This window comes from Neofelis nebulosa, chromosome 14 (genome assembly GCF_028018385.1).
Source record: "Neofelis nebulosa isolate mNeoNeb1 chromosome 14, mNeoNeb1.pri, whole genome shotgun sequence".
Taxonomy (NCBI): domain Eukaryota; kingdom Metazoa; phylum Chordata; class Mammalia; order Carnivora; family Felidae; genus Neofelis; species Neofelis nebulosa.
This window is the reverse complement of record NC_080795.1, coordinates 41,337,372-41,351,714: the sequence shown is the minus strand read 5'-3', so window position 1 is coordinate 41,351,714 and position 14,343 is coordinate 41,337,372. Positions and strand designations below refer to the sequence as shown.

General features: G+C 38.2%; 1 protein-coding gene across 5 annotated transcripts in view; it reads right to left on the bottom strand.

The window, feature by feature from the left end:
• The window catches only part of ESRP1 (epithelial splicing regulatory protein 1), a 66,273-nt gene that overhangs the window by 27,355 nt on the left and 24,575 nt on the right, over positions 1–14,343 (bottom strand). For 4 of the 5 annotated variants that reach the window (XM_058698596.1, XM_058698593.1, XM_058698597.1 and 1 more), the window contains exons 11-13: positions 12,092–12,310; positions 9,668–9,866; positions 4,883–5,051 (exon numbers count right to left, since the gene is read on the bottom strand). In XM_058698596.1, the coding sequence (XP_058554579.1) occupies positions 4,883–5,051; positions 9,668–9,866; positions 12,092–12,310 (587 nt within the window). The remainder of the gene's footprint in view (positions 1–4,882; positions 5,052–9,667; positions 9,867–12,091; positions 12,311–14,343) is intronic. The other variant, XM_058698595.1, reaches the window with a different exon arrangement.

Genomic DNA, 14,343 nt, shown 5'->3' with positions numbered 1-14,343 from the left:
TCTCTCCCTACTATTTATTACAATTGCATGTGAATTAAATTATACTTCTCTCAAAAGCTAAGTTTGAAAATATGAAATATAGGCATCTCCCAGAGGCTTAGGTATTTTTTTTTTTTTGGTTCAAATGCAAAGAATTCCAGAATAGAATACGATAATGCTGTACAACAAAGCAAACAGTGCAGAATGCCTCAATATTACTAAATCTACATTGCTTAGGTAGAAATAAGCTGATTGTATAACAAATGGTTATCCCAGGAAAGAAATAATCTCTACCACCCCCAATCTTTCACATGGGCATGCAAATGAAGCACACTCATGAATAAAATAAAATATCCCTTGTCCTCTTTCTTGGTCCAAGGAATATGTTACTTTTTTAGTGTCCTACAAAAGGTGAGGTGATGCATACAAAGACATTTATGTTAATCTGGCTTTTCTTAAATTAGATGGCATTGAGTTAAAAAGCAGATTTTTCACCGGTGCTACAGCTTTGATGCAAAGGAGAATATGCTTTTCCTAGAAAACTTAAAGATCAGAATAAAAGGTGGGACTTCATGTAACTGGAGAGGAAAAGGTGTGATCTAACAGAGTTGTGAGTGGTAAACAGGGTGGGCGCGAACATATTGGCCTTTCTAACTTCTTTGTACCCTTGGCTAAGCTCTAGGATACTAAGGAACTGGAACTGTCTTCCAAAAAGAGGGGAATTGGGGGTGCCTGGGTGGCTCAGTAGGTTAAGTGTTGGACTCTTGATCTCAGCTCAAGTCATGATCTCACTGTTTGGTTCATGAGATCGAACCAGGCGTGGGGCTCTGCACTGACAGTGTGGAGCCTGCTTGGGATTCTCTCTCTCTCCTCTCTCTGTCCTCCCCTGTGTGCTCGCTCGCATTCTCCTCTCAAAATAAACAAACTTAAAAAAAAGGAGGAGAAAGAATGTCCATAAACAGAAAATAAAACCACATATGCTTTTATTTCACTTACTCTTCATGATGTTATTGTCACAGCCACACATTTAAACTGCCAAAAACTTATTTAGTATTAAGTGGTTCATGGGGCGTCTGGATGGCTCATTTGGTTAAATGTCCGACTTCAGCTCAGGTCATGATCTCGAGGTTCGTGAGTTTGAGTTTGTGTCTGCTGTCAGCACAAAGCCCACCTCGGATCCTGTGTCTCCCTCTTTCTCGGCCCCTCCCCAGCTCAAGCGCGGGCACGCTCACACTCTCTCTCAAAAATAAACATTAAATAAACAAACAAACAATTCATGTTTTCTCCTTAAATTGTTGCTCAAGAAACCCAAATCCTTATGATAAAAGATGCCATATCTCAGAGCAGTAGCCACTGGAGAGTTTATCTTCAAATTTTTAAAGAGAGCAAGTTAGAGACAAAATAAAGACAAATGCTCTCGAGCTGAAGGAGACCACTGACAGCACTGACTTTGCACAGGGTTACATACATACTCCATCAGCTGCTCTATACCAGGAAGAGTCCAGGTTTTGTTATGTTCCCAACAGATATCACACAGAGGTACTAAGTAATAGTTTGCTCAGTTAAATTGAAAGTCAAAAACAGTTAAAACCAGGGTGCCTGGCTGGCTCAGTCAGTAGAGCATGCAACTCTTGTTCTCATGGTCATAGGTTCGAGGCCCATGTCAGGGGCAGAGAATAGTCAAAATAAAATAAAAATAATAATAAAATCTTAAACAGTTAAAACCAATCACTTCTTTTTGAGGCACATGCTTTAAAAATTCTGCAAAATACTTGGCATCTTAAACTCTTAAAGTAATGAACACATTAATTTCAAGTCAAACTGACATATTTTATAAAAAAGTAGGGAATTTAAAAACCTTTAAAAAGAGACACAAACTCCAACACTTCTAATTAATATCCTTTTTTAGCCTCACAGGTGCTCTCTTAAGACTTCCTCCATTTATCAGGGAATATGGTCAAAATATACATGAAAACTTACGCAGCAATTTTTCAATAGCCTCAAATGCTTTATAGTCATGTCAGATTAGAGTTTAGTGGTATTATTCCAAAACTGAACTATTTTATAGTTTTTTGGAATTCATTTTTAAAAATTGTTCTAGATTTTGCAGTATAAATAAGAGGACATTCCCATGTTTCAACACCTTGTTTATGTGGGCAATTTCATTACAATTAGGGAAATGTCAATTAAAATAATGAAATATATTAGGGGTTATTTGAAAGTATTAACTTAAATTTAATACACATGATCTTTGATTAAAAATTTCATTTCTGTGAAATTGTCCTACAGAAATAGATGTACTTAAAGATCAATACAAACTTTAATAGAGAACAAATTTTTTTAAATTTTTTTTTAAATTTTTTTTTTTTTTTTTTTTTTTTTTTTTTTTTTTTTTTGAGAGAGAGTACAAACAGTGAAGGGCAGTGAGGAAGGGGGACAGAGGATCTGAAGCAGGATCTATGCTGATAGCAGCGAGCCCAATATGGGTGTGAACTCACGAACTGTGAGATCATGACCTGAGTCAAAGTCAGATGCTCAACTGATTGAGCCACCGAGGTGCCCTGAGAAAAATTTTTTTAAATTAGAGGTCTAAAAATAAAGGAATTGTTAAATTCTCATGTATTTTCACCCTTGTGACATCATGCAGAAGTTATAAGAATGAAGTAAATATATAAATATTGCTTAGGGAAAATGTAAAGGACATAATGTCAGGTTTAAAAAAAAAAAAAAAGGAAAGAAACAGGTGCCTGAGTTGCTCAGTCGGTTGACTGTACTGTCTCTTGATGTTAGCTCAGGTCATGATCCCAGGGTTGTGGGATCAAGCCCCCCAATCAGGCTCTCTCTCCTTCTGCTCCCCTTCCCCACTCTCTCTCCCAAAAATAAAAAAGGAACAAATGAGCAGTACATGTTAAGTATGCCACACTATTTAGAAATGCAAACATATGTGTGTATTCTCAAACCAATAAGAGTGATTGCTTCTGGACTTAGAGGTTTATAAAATGGGAGTCTACTTGTACTCACTATATTTCTATACTCTTAGACTTAACAAGAGGACCTTACCAACTTTAAAACTACTAGAAAAAAATTAACCTACAGGCAAGGGCATGAAATTACAGGAGCTATCAAGCCATAAATGTCAGTTCCTCCTGCCTTTGGGGTTTCCATTCAAGACTTAAGTTCCCATCTTACCACAATAGCTAGCTATTTCTAAGGGATTCCTTCTTTTCATAGGATCCAGCTTACAAGTCAACAGTGGAATCGAATACTCTGCAAATGTATTCTAGAGTTGAGAAATAGCACCCAAAGGAACAATGCTTTTTCACTCCTGACATTCTGATGGTGTAGACAAAGATCTTTCTTATAACCAGAACCCACTACTAGCCAAGTGATTGTCACAGGATCCAGAGAAGGTGACAGACTGGGACTCGGCTGGGCACCTGACACAGTACTCAACCATGAACAATCATTCATGCTTCTGAGCTTCTTCAAACCTTCAAAAGATGGCCAACTGACTATTATTGCTTCCTCCCTATTCTTCCCCACTAGAATAAAGAATAGCTGTGGGGCACCTGGGTGGCTCAGTCGGGTGAACGTCTGACTCTTGATTTTTGGCTCAGGTCATGACCCTGGGGTTATGGGATGGAGCCCCATGTTGGGATCTGAACTGAGCATGGTTCTCCTTAAGCCTCTATTTCTCCTTCTCTCTCTCTCTCAATCCCCCTCTGCCCCTCTCCCCTGTTCATGTGCTCTCTTAAAAAAAAGAAAGAAAAGAACATGTATAATAACATTAGTGAATATTTTTTAAATGCCTAATTAAGTAACAAATGTAATGAACTGTGGTTACAAGCTTCACCGCTAGAGATTCTACAGTTTCTGCTCCATTCTCAAAAACTAGATGGAGAAGGAAGAAAACTACAATGTGACATGGCAACTATGGGGATCGGATAGGTTACTTCCAGATCACTTATCAAAAAACTTCACTTACATATTGGTGGACGTACTCAAAACATGCAGTCAAATAGCTTGGGAAGGAAAAATAAGGCCTGGGATAAGTTAAAAATTTTTGAGCAATATTGCTTGCACCAAAGTAAAATTTTATTCTAATAACATGAACCGGTTACTGGCTAAACAGTTTTTTTGAAAAGAAAATTTAACAAGATTTTGAGATGTCATTATACATCCAAGTTAGATTCACAAGCAATCAGACGTGAAAGGGACTTCAAAAATTTGGTCAATCTTATCATATTTTAAGAACCAGAAAACTTAAGTGACTTGCCCCAGTTAGAATAAGAGCTGAGACTAAATCTCAGGTCTCCTAACTTCCAGACCAACAGCATTCTCTCCATTATACCTCCTGCCTTCCAGAAATTGAACAGAACTCAAAAGAATGAACTGGATTAAAAATATGTTGATTCCAAGAAAAGTACTGACGAATCTCATCTTGGACTTGTTAGTACTGGTTTGGGGTGGGGGTGGGGCGAACAAAATACAAGTTCTGTAAAATTTAAAAGTTTTTATTTATTATGGGCCGACATATGAATTGATGCTACTTAAAAATATAATTGTTCTTATGGATTTTCCTGTTTTAAAATCCAGTTACATGATATTGCCACGCTGTTGCGATACTTACAGTGCTACTTACTTATGGTCCTAAGACAGGAGCAGGAAACAAAGGAAATTTGTCTCCGTGAGTAACCTAAAAGATCCTGCTGTCAATAGGTGGTGAAAAAATAAACTTATTTTGGTCTCGAAACAACCTCTGTGGTCAGAGAGATAGGACAGAGGCTGCTGCCCGCCATCCTAACCTTCAATGGCAGACAATATTCTTTTGTGAACCCAGGCACTGGCCATCAAAGGAGTCCTTTGTTTCTGTCCTTCGCTTCCACTTCCACCCGAGCCTCACCTGGGGTAGTACGCAGTGTAGTTCATGAAGAGCTGGGTGCCCGCTGGATAGTATGCCGTGGAGGGCTGTAGTGCTCGTGGATTCAAAAGCACAGACGGCTGATAAATGGCAGCTTCGGTAGGAATAACGGCTGCAGGAGCTGGAAATGTGTAGGAGGGAGGAGACAGGCCTAAATAAGCAAAGAGAGAGACTTTAAGACCTATTTGTCACAACTGACACATGTGCTAACACTAAAGCCATAAGGTCAGCGTTCCACACATCCATACATTTTGAAGAGACTAGCTCTTTGTCATCCCAAGTAGCTTTTTTTTTTATTATTGCATAGATTTAATATTTTCTGAATTCTTTATAACAACGTGAACTTTCTCAAATGTGTAATCTTCTACAAATCTGTAAAAACACTTTTAAGGTTGGTAATTTTTTGGTGAATCTTCAACTCATCAATCGTTGAAACCTGATCCTTCATACAAAATTTGATTAAAATGTCCAAATAACTTCCTTTTGATTACACAGATAACACCTAAAAATAATCTCAAAACCCGAATACCTGGAAATTGGGAGAAACCAATTAGCAAGTGAACTTTTACGCCTTTTCAACGATTTCATGACGTGATTTTTTTAAATGTTTGTCTATTTTTGAAAGAGAGAGAGAAAGAAAGAGAGAGAGAGAGAGAGAAAGAGAGAGAGAGAGAGAGAGAGAGAGAGAGAGAGAGAGAGAGAGAAAGAAAGAAAGAAAGAAAGAAAGAAAGAAAGAAAGAAAGAAAGAAAGAAAGAAAGAAAGAAAGAAAGCGAGCAGGAGAGGGGCAGATAGTGAGGGAGACACAGAATCCGAAGCAGGCTCCAGGCTCTGAGCTGTCAGCACAGAAGCCGACATGGGGCTTGAACCCACAAACCACGAGATCATGACCCAAGCTCAAGTCAGATGCTTAATCGACTGAGTCACCCAGGCACCTCTGATTTTTATTTTCTACTCTTGAGTGCCAGTTACTACAAACTAACCCTTTGAGGAAACAAACACAGGACTCACATCTAGTATAACTTCAAATTAAAAGCTGGGTTGTTGTTGCCCTTTTGAGAGCTATGCTGTTCTTTCATCTTATTAACTACTCTGTAGTAAGCATGAGATGCAAATTGTTATGATAAAAACAACTTAACCAGTTCCATGCATTATGCCCAAGCATAGATGACACCAGAGTGAATGGATCTAAGAATAGATTAACTGCATTATTTCCACCTAAACAAAACCCAGAAGGTGGGATTTGAAGCTATCTAACTTTTTGGACCTGTTTTTAAAAAACAGACAACAGAGGTGCCTGGGTGGCTCAGCTGGTTGAGCATCTGACTCTTGATTTTGGGTCAGGTCATGATCCCAGGTTCCTGGGATGGAGCCCCATATCAGGGTCTGTGCTGAGTAAGGAGTCTACTTAAGATTCTCTCTCTCTCTCTCTCTCTCTCTCTCTCTCTCTCTCTCTCTCTCTCTCACTCTCCCCTTCTGTCCCTCTCCTCTGTTCACGCATGCTCTCTCTAAAATAATAATTAAGTGGGGGAGAGGGGAAAGTGGGTGACGGGCATTGAGGAGGACACCTGTTGGGATGAGCACTGGGTGTTGTATGGAAACCAATTTGACAATAAATCATATTTAATATAAAAAAATAATAATTAAAAAAAAGAACAAAAGACCACATGTAACCTGAAAAATAACTCTCAAGAAATATATGTTCAAGGCTTCCAAGCATCAGCTGATAAAAAGCTCAGTTTAAACAGAAAATAGAAAAGGATGAAATTCTATTAACTTCCAGTTATTCAACATCTTCCAGGCCCCATAATCCTTTTAAATCAGACTCATTACTAGACAGTGGCTTTATCAAGCGGGATGAATATAACTATCCAGGCCATCTGCACCCGACAGAAGAGATAACTGAGGGGTGGCCTGAATCTGGAATTCCTGACTTTAATTTCTACACCAGGAACTATCTAATATAGTTTGTAAATAACAGAGGCCCAAGGGATACCTTTTCACAGGAAAATCTCTATTGTCTTATGCTTTTCTTGAAAGTTTCTACAGGGGCGCCTGGGTGGCGCAGTCGGTTAAGCGTCCGACTTCAGCCAGGTCACGATCTCGCGGTCCGTGAGTTCGAGCCCCGCATCAGGCTCTGGGCTGATGGCTCGGAGCCTGGAGCCTGTTTCCGATTCTGTGTCTCCCTCTCTCTCTGCCCCTCCCCCGTTCATGCTCTGTCTCTCTCTGTCCCAAAAATAAATGTAAAAAGTTGAAAAAAAAAAAAAAAGTTTCTACACATGTATGGTGATGAGTAAGAGTCTGAGTGGGGGTACATAAACCAAAGACCAACATATCGATCTCCTATTCAACTTTTAGGTATCTCCTTCATAATTCAACAAAAACTGTGATGCATGTTTGGTCCTTAATGTACATAAAATTTAAAATTATGATTCCTGGCCTTCAAGACTCCACAAAAGGGCAAACAGAACAAATTGAGGCACTAAGTCATACAGAAAATTATAAAGCTTATGCCTATATCTTGCTTTTGAACTATCAAGTAATTCATTATGTGACAATATAAAGAAAGGTAGAAATTTTTTTTTTTTTTTTTTTTTTTTTATTTATTTTTGGGACAGAGAGAGACAGAGCATGAACGGGGGAGGGGCAGAGAGAGAGGGAGACACAGAATCGGAAACAGGCTCCAGGCTCCGAGCCATCAGCCCAGAGCCTGACGCGGGGCTCGAACTCACGGACCGCGAGATCGTGACCTGGCTGAAGCCGGACGCTTAACCGACTGTGCCACCCAGGCGCCCCGAAAGGTAGAAATTTTTGATAACAAAACAGATTAGGCTGCCCGGATTTGGATTTTCCTCAATTGAAAAGAGCTATTCTTATACCCCTAAGAGAAAATCAGATGTATACATTCATAGATTAGAAAAGTGGAATTCACCTTCCAATGTTCAACTTTTTGCAAAAGTTAAAATTTCAATGAACAAATTAATGTTTTAAACTTTAAACCACTGAGACTGTAGCAGCATTTCTTTCCACATTGAACAAGAAACTCCTCAGTGGGGAATTTCCAATCACTATTTTAACTTCTTTAGTCATTGAGAGTAGATAAAAAATATATGCAATTTCCCTAAGTTTTTTGGTTGCTGTAAAAATAGGAAATCACCTAGAGTTGTCAGGGAAAAAAAACTCCAGTAGAACAGGCATAATATTACAATGTATTGATTAGAATTCTTTTATTTTTTATTTTTATTTTTTAAATGAGTATGTCTTCCACTTGTAAGTAGTTAATTTGGGTTAAAATTTTTGAAGAATATTAAAATACATGGAAATCTATTTTTACAAAAAAAATTTAAATTTTTTTCTATTATTTTAGGACTTGGAGGAGGAAAGGGGGAAAAATGAAGTCTTAAGAAGAAAGTCTGTATTGACCAGTTTTCCACTAGGAAGAGAGAAGTAAAAGGATACCACAGCAGAATAACTTGGGTTATACACCACGAAGAAATTCCCTTATCTCACAATGTTTGATAACATGATCACTAAAGGAAATTGAAAGTTACTGATATTATCAGTGGTTTATGGACAGGATACATAGGACTAAGATTACTTTAAGATACTGCTTAAACCCAATCATAAGTTTTCAAAACTTGATAGCCATTAGTCATCAACTCCTATTCACCAACAGCAAGCAGCAGGTAAATGGAATATTAGCATTTAGGAAGTCCAAGGGGGAAAAAAAGGATTAAGCCCCACCAAATCTTCTATGAAAAATACTTTATCAAATAGTTTCATTGGTAAAGATACTCTTTATTAGAAAGCGATGTCCTAACACTCCTCATTTTATTGGGATCAAGCACATAATCCAGTTTGCTTTCTCAGTCATCTTTGAACTACATTCCAAGTGCTACATTCTTTGAACATACCCAGTATGACTCCTAACAAGGTATGTCTTATTCAAAAGTGAAAACTGTGTCAAAAAGATTCAAGTTTTAACATAAGATCCCCAAATGTCCCTCACTATCCAGAACATGGTTTCCAGACTAAAGGGCTTATTCCTCTCAAACAGGATTCCAGATGGCTTGCACCCAGGTGCCAATGAGCAAGAGCATGGCTTGAAATTAAGCACTGATCCTGCGATCCAATGGAAACTTTGGCTAATTTATTTACGCATTTATGTGTATATATATATGTGTGTGTGTATATATACGCATATATATATATATATATATATATGTTTTCTGTTTTGTTTTGTTTTGTTTTACTAACTTACTCATTACAGATATCCTGGAAAACAAGAGAAATGCTCCCCAGGTTGTCCTTTCCAAAGACATACTTAATGCTCAAAAAATTAAAAATGCAAAATGGGCATCAATCACCCTTCTAAAAAAAAAAAAAAAAAAAAAAAAAGCAGAAGGAAAAGAAAAAGGATCCAGCCATATTTATTTTACCTTTAAATGCGTATTAAAATATCTACATAGCCAGGTTGCCTCTCAGAGTCAGTGCTTATCTTGAGCACACTAAGCTTCAGAAATCAAGTGCTTATCACTGGAAAAGCAAGAATATAATTTGAAAGGAGGTATTCGTAGCATCTCTAATTATGGGTGTCCACAACCAAGGTCTTAAATGATTACCAGATACTACCGATTTCAGATGGGAAAGCCTTATGTAACCATCTCACCTGCCTTAGAAAGAACCAGGGGCACAGAAAGTTATGAAAGCAGCTTAAGCACCTACCAGCATATAGCGTAGAATAGCGCCAAGACCCAAGAAAAACTTACATGGTAACTTACATGGCGGTGGGGATAAGCCATTTCGATTTAAAGTGCCCCCCATTAACACAAAGTTCATCTCCTCAGCTGAACACTGAAAGACTTCAACATATCTGTCCTTCATGGTTTTTTTATGACACTTCTGTGCAGCCATAAATGCTCTGTCCGCAGACTTCATCTGGATAAAGGCATCTCCTGATGGGCGGCCCTGAGCGTGTGGGGGAAGAATAAAAACAAAAGGAGACTGTCTCCTTCAACAAGGAAATGGTTGCTTACAAAACATGCAAAGTGACAATCACCCATAGTACAGACGTTTTAGCCACAAAATCTGGGTGACAAGTGTTGTCTACTGAAATCTGATTCGCATTTCATCACCTAATCACCAGAATGGCCCACAAAACCTTGGAAACAGTTTTGAGGGCTTGTAGCTAAAAGTGATCCTTTCTCATTCCTATTAGTTAGTATCAGATTTACAGGGTTTTGAAAGGGTCTCCTTGTAACTGTGGTTTCAAAGTATAGGATCGTATATTGGGTTTTGCATTTCTGAAAAACCTGATTAAATCTTATTTGATTGAGAAAAGCTAGGAATAGAACCAGTATAAGAGCTTTATGTATCCTCCTACAAGAAGCTGACTAAACCAATGTTCTCTTTTGGCTCTCAGTTGTCTATCACTGACCTGCAACATCCCTTTCCCTTCTCCCTGAAGCCTAGGGTGTGATGTGGGCTTAGGAATAGAGAAGGGGGATAAGGAAACGGGAGATGCAAAGCACCGTGGGGGTTGGTGAAAGCTGTACTAAAAGTCTTGCGTGGGAACCCTTCTTTCATCTCTTCCCTGGCACCTCCATCTTAAACCTTGGTCAGACAGGTGTTTATAGATACTTCCTCCATTACTAATAGCTTGCTAAAAATCCTGTTTAAAACCACACTAGATTTCTGTTTCACAGAACCAGAACACCTTGGCTTTATTTAACGTGGACATTTTGTGGGGGAGAAAAAGACACAATCAGTTTTTAAGATTCCTTTTTTATGGATTTCTTTAAAAATCTCGAAGGGACTATGTGGTGCAAATTATAACCATGCAAGTTACCATAAGAGTTACCATACCAGGGAAATTAGGGATACCATGGAAACCCAGTCCAAGATGGAAACCTAACATCTTTGAGGCAGCTAAAAGCTTGTCCATCATTAAAGAAGCATTTCTCCCAAGTGCAATCATAATAGGTCATGTGGGTCAATAAGAGACAAATAGGTCTACTGTGGTTAATCAAAGAATTATAATAGCCCCTAGGTTATTAGAAATGGTGCTCAAAGAGAAACAAAATAATCCCCTGGTGATGCTGAATTGTGGGGAGGTTTTATTTAAAACGACTCCCCCCAGTGAAGCATGCTGAGGGTGTGTAAGATAAAAAGTTGCGTAGCTTAATATTGACATACGAGTAAGAATGAGCATGTGCTGGTGTGGAAACCCAAGCCAGAGGCTCAGGATGTTTTCTGATTCCTCATCCCCAGAGGGATGTACTTTCCAGTGGGACAGGATTATGGTTATGAATATGACCAAATCTCCACATGAGAAGAGAAAGCCAGAGACTAGCAATTTAGAAAAATGTTGGAACTTTCAATACAAATCTAGATTTAAACCATAATACTAAGAAAACATTTTCAAAAATTCAACTTTGTTTTTAATAGAGAGTTCCAAAATTTTAATTAGAATTACTTGGCTTAGGGGTTTTTAGAAATTTTGTCCTGCTTATAATAGCACACAATGCTGGTAAATTATTCAGCAACAAATAGGACTAATTTTATTTAACCAAAAATCAAAGGACACCAAGCCAGGAACTACTGCTAATATACTCATAAGTATACTTGTATACAGTTAGAATTTGGTTCCACTTTGATGGAGACTTCTCCACAATTCATTAATACATTTGAGCACCTGTTATGATCACATACTGTTCCAAGTGGTACATATACAAATCCTTACTAACTTCGCATTTTACTAAATGTCATTTGAGGTCATACATATAAAATAAGCCATTTCTAAACAGTCTATAAATATAAAATACTCTGATGCACAGACATGCTCATTGGTTTATATACAGTCTATAATCGCTTTCACACTACAACAGCAGAGCTCAGAAAAATGTTGTATTAGACTAATAATGTATTTGTCTCCTTCCTGAGGCAAATAATTTGACCGATATAAATAATGATGGAACCAGAGCTGAATTTACATTACCAGGCTAATGATAGCATTCTTTCTGGAGTCCATTTTAAAGACCTCCTCCATTTACAGTTAAATCTTTCCTTAAAGACTTACTACACAGCTGATGAACATTTGTACATTTTTTCTTTTCTTTTTTTTTTTTTTTACTGGAAGAGAGCCTTTGATCATAAAAATAAGCAAGTCAGCGTTCGATAAGTAACTTTCTTACCTGGTGATTCAATACCATGTGAACCCCATGAGTTCGAATATCTGTGGAAAACTCCCCCAGAAAGTCCAGGATGTCCTCAATTGTAGCCGCATAGGGAAGACCTCGAAGGCGTATACAGTCTCTAACATTTGTAGGGGGCACAAATTGCTGAGGTAGTACTGGAATAATGGGAGGGGTTGGAAGTGGAATAAGAGGGGCCGAAGAGAATCGATTCAGCACCTATACTCAAAGCAAAAGAGAAGTGATTTAGAGCCTTACTCTTCCAACATGGTCTGCAAATCAGCACCAGCAGCGTTGTGGAGTCTGTTAGAAATGTGTCTCCTCAGCTCCAACCCAGACCTCATAAATATGAACCTGCATTTTAACAAGATCCCCAGGTAATTCATAAGCATATTAAAGCTTGAGAAGCACTTATGGAGAAAGGGATCCATGCTTTTCAGCTGGGAAAGCATGATCCCTACTTTTGTCAGATGTCTGCTGAGGCATGTGCCGCACACAACACGCTTAGATTAAGGACTTGTCTCCTGGACAAGTACATCACTGTCTCAGGACACATATCCTGAGAGTATGCTGCTTTTATAAAAACCAGACATATTGCTAAATGTGGACATTTGTAGCAATCTATTAGATTTCATTTCACCAGGCACAGTGTTTCCCTTAATACTGTTACCACAGTCTACCTCCAAACTCAAGCAAGAGAATGACATAATAAAGGAACCACAGGTCAAACAATGACTCTGGATTACATAACGCCACATTTATAATAACGTATAAAGCCCAAAACAGAATAACTGGTAATGTAAAAATGAAAGAAAAAAATCATTTGGTGACCATCAAAATAATCAGTTGTCATGTGAATTTGTGATAGTAGCAAGACAGAACATCTTGACTTTTTTTTTTTTTTTTTTTGATGTTTATTTTTGAGAGAGAGTGCATGCGAGTGAGAGCAAGCGGGGGTGGGGAAGGAGAGAGGTGGACAGAGGATCTGAAGCAGGCTCTGCATGGACAGCAGTAAGCCCGATGCAGGACTTGAACTCATGAACTGCGAGATCATGACCTGAGCCAAAGTCAGATGCTCAACTGACTGAGCCACTCAGGTGCCCCTTGACTATCTTTTAAAGTCATGGAATTCAGCTATCTTGACAATGAATGAGAGGTCAGGTATATTTAGGAGAAAGGATTACTGCCAGGCAAAACCTTATTGTAAGGTTCTGGTCTACTTTTGTTTTAGTTTAGAACATGCCTACTTGTTTATAATACTAGAAGGTCCTTGTGCAACAATGTGTGACATCCCTAGGTTTTCTGAACTTACTACGGTAGCCTTCATCATCCTATAAACTGGAAATATAGAATCAAAACCCTCCCCAAAAAATTGTTCTGATTTTCTCACTCACACCCTGTCTGGTTGCTATCTAAGAGGTGACAAAAATAAATACAAACACAGCCAAATAAACTTTAAAGAGACAGCAAGATTTAAAAAGAAAAAAAAATAAAAAGAAATTATACAAATAATGTAACAAACATTACAGGATGAACATGAAAATAAATATAGTTGTAGACAAACTCAGGACAGGACATGGTCAGGCACCTTCCAATAACTGCCAAATAGGAGGTGAGCAAATAGTTATTGAATGAAATGATTACTTGTATGAGTAATGAGAAGATGACAGTGCAGAGCATATGATTACCTCAGCATTTCTTAAATAAGTCAGTAGGATGGGGTTAGAGAGGAAGCTCATCTATAACCAAAACCACATTAAAGTCATACAGAGGCAGCATACTCTATACCCAAACCGATGAACATACGGTAGCCAAGGCCCTGGAGTAGTCTGTTCTAGGCCAAGATTTCCATAAAACTTTTCTTCCAATTAAAGATCTAAAGTCTCATTTTCACCTCCTCTGGTTTGGCACTGATGGATGTAATATGTGAAGCCTCAAGCACATTTAGTATATTTTAGAAATTCAGAGTTTATGATACTAATTTTCAACAAGGTACAGAATTACTTAAAGTAGAAGTATGTTCATAGATTAGGGTTCAAGAACAGGAGGACATCAGGATGCAGAACTAGCTCGGAATGTCACCTCTGTTCACTGTAGGTATAAAAACATGTTGGTATTCTACCAGGTGAAACGTTCTTTTCAACTTTGGGCAATGATGTCAAACCACAATACACAATGCGCTTTGCAGAACAAAGCTAGACAAAATCATTTTATGAACTCATAGAAATAATAGTGGAGTCAGTGTCCTAATT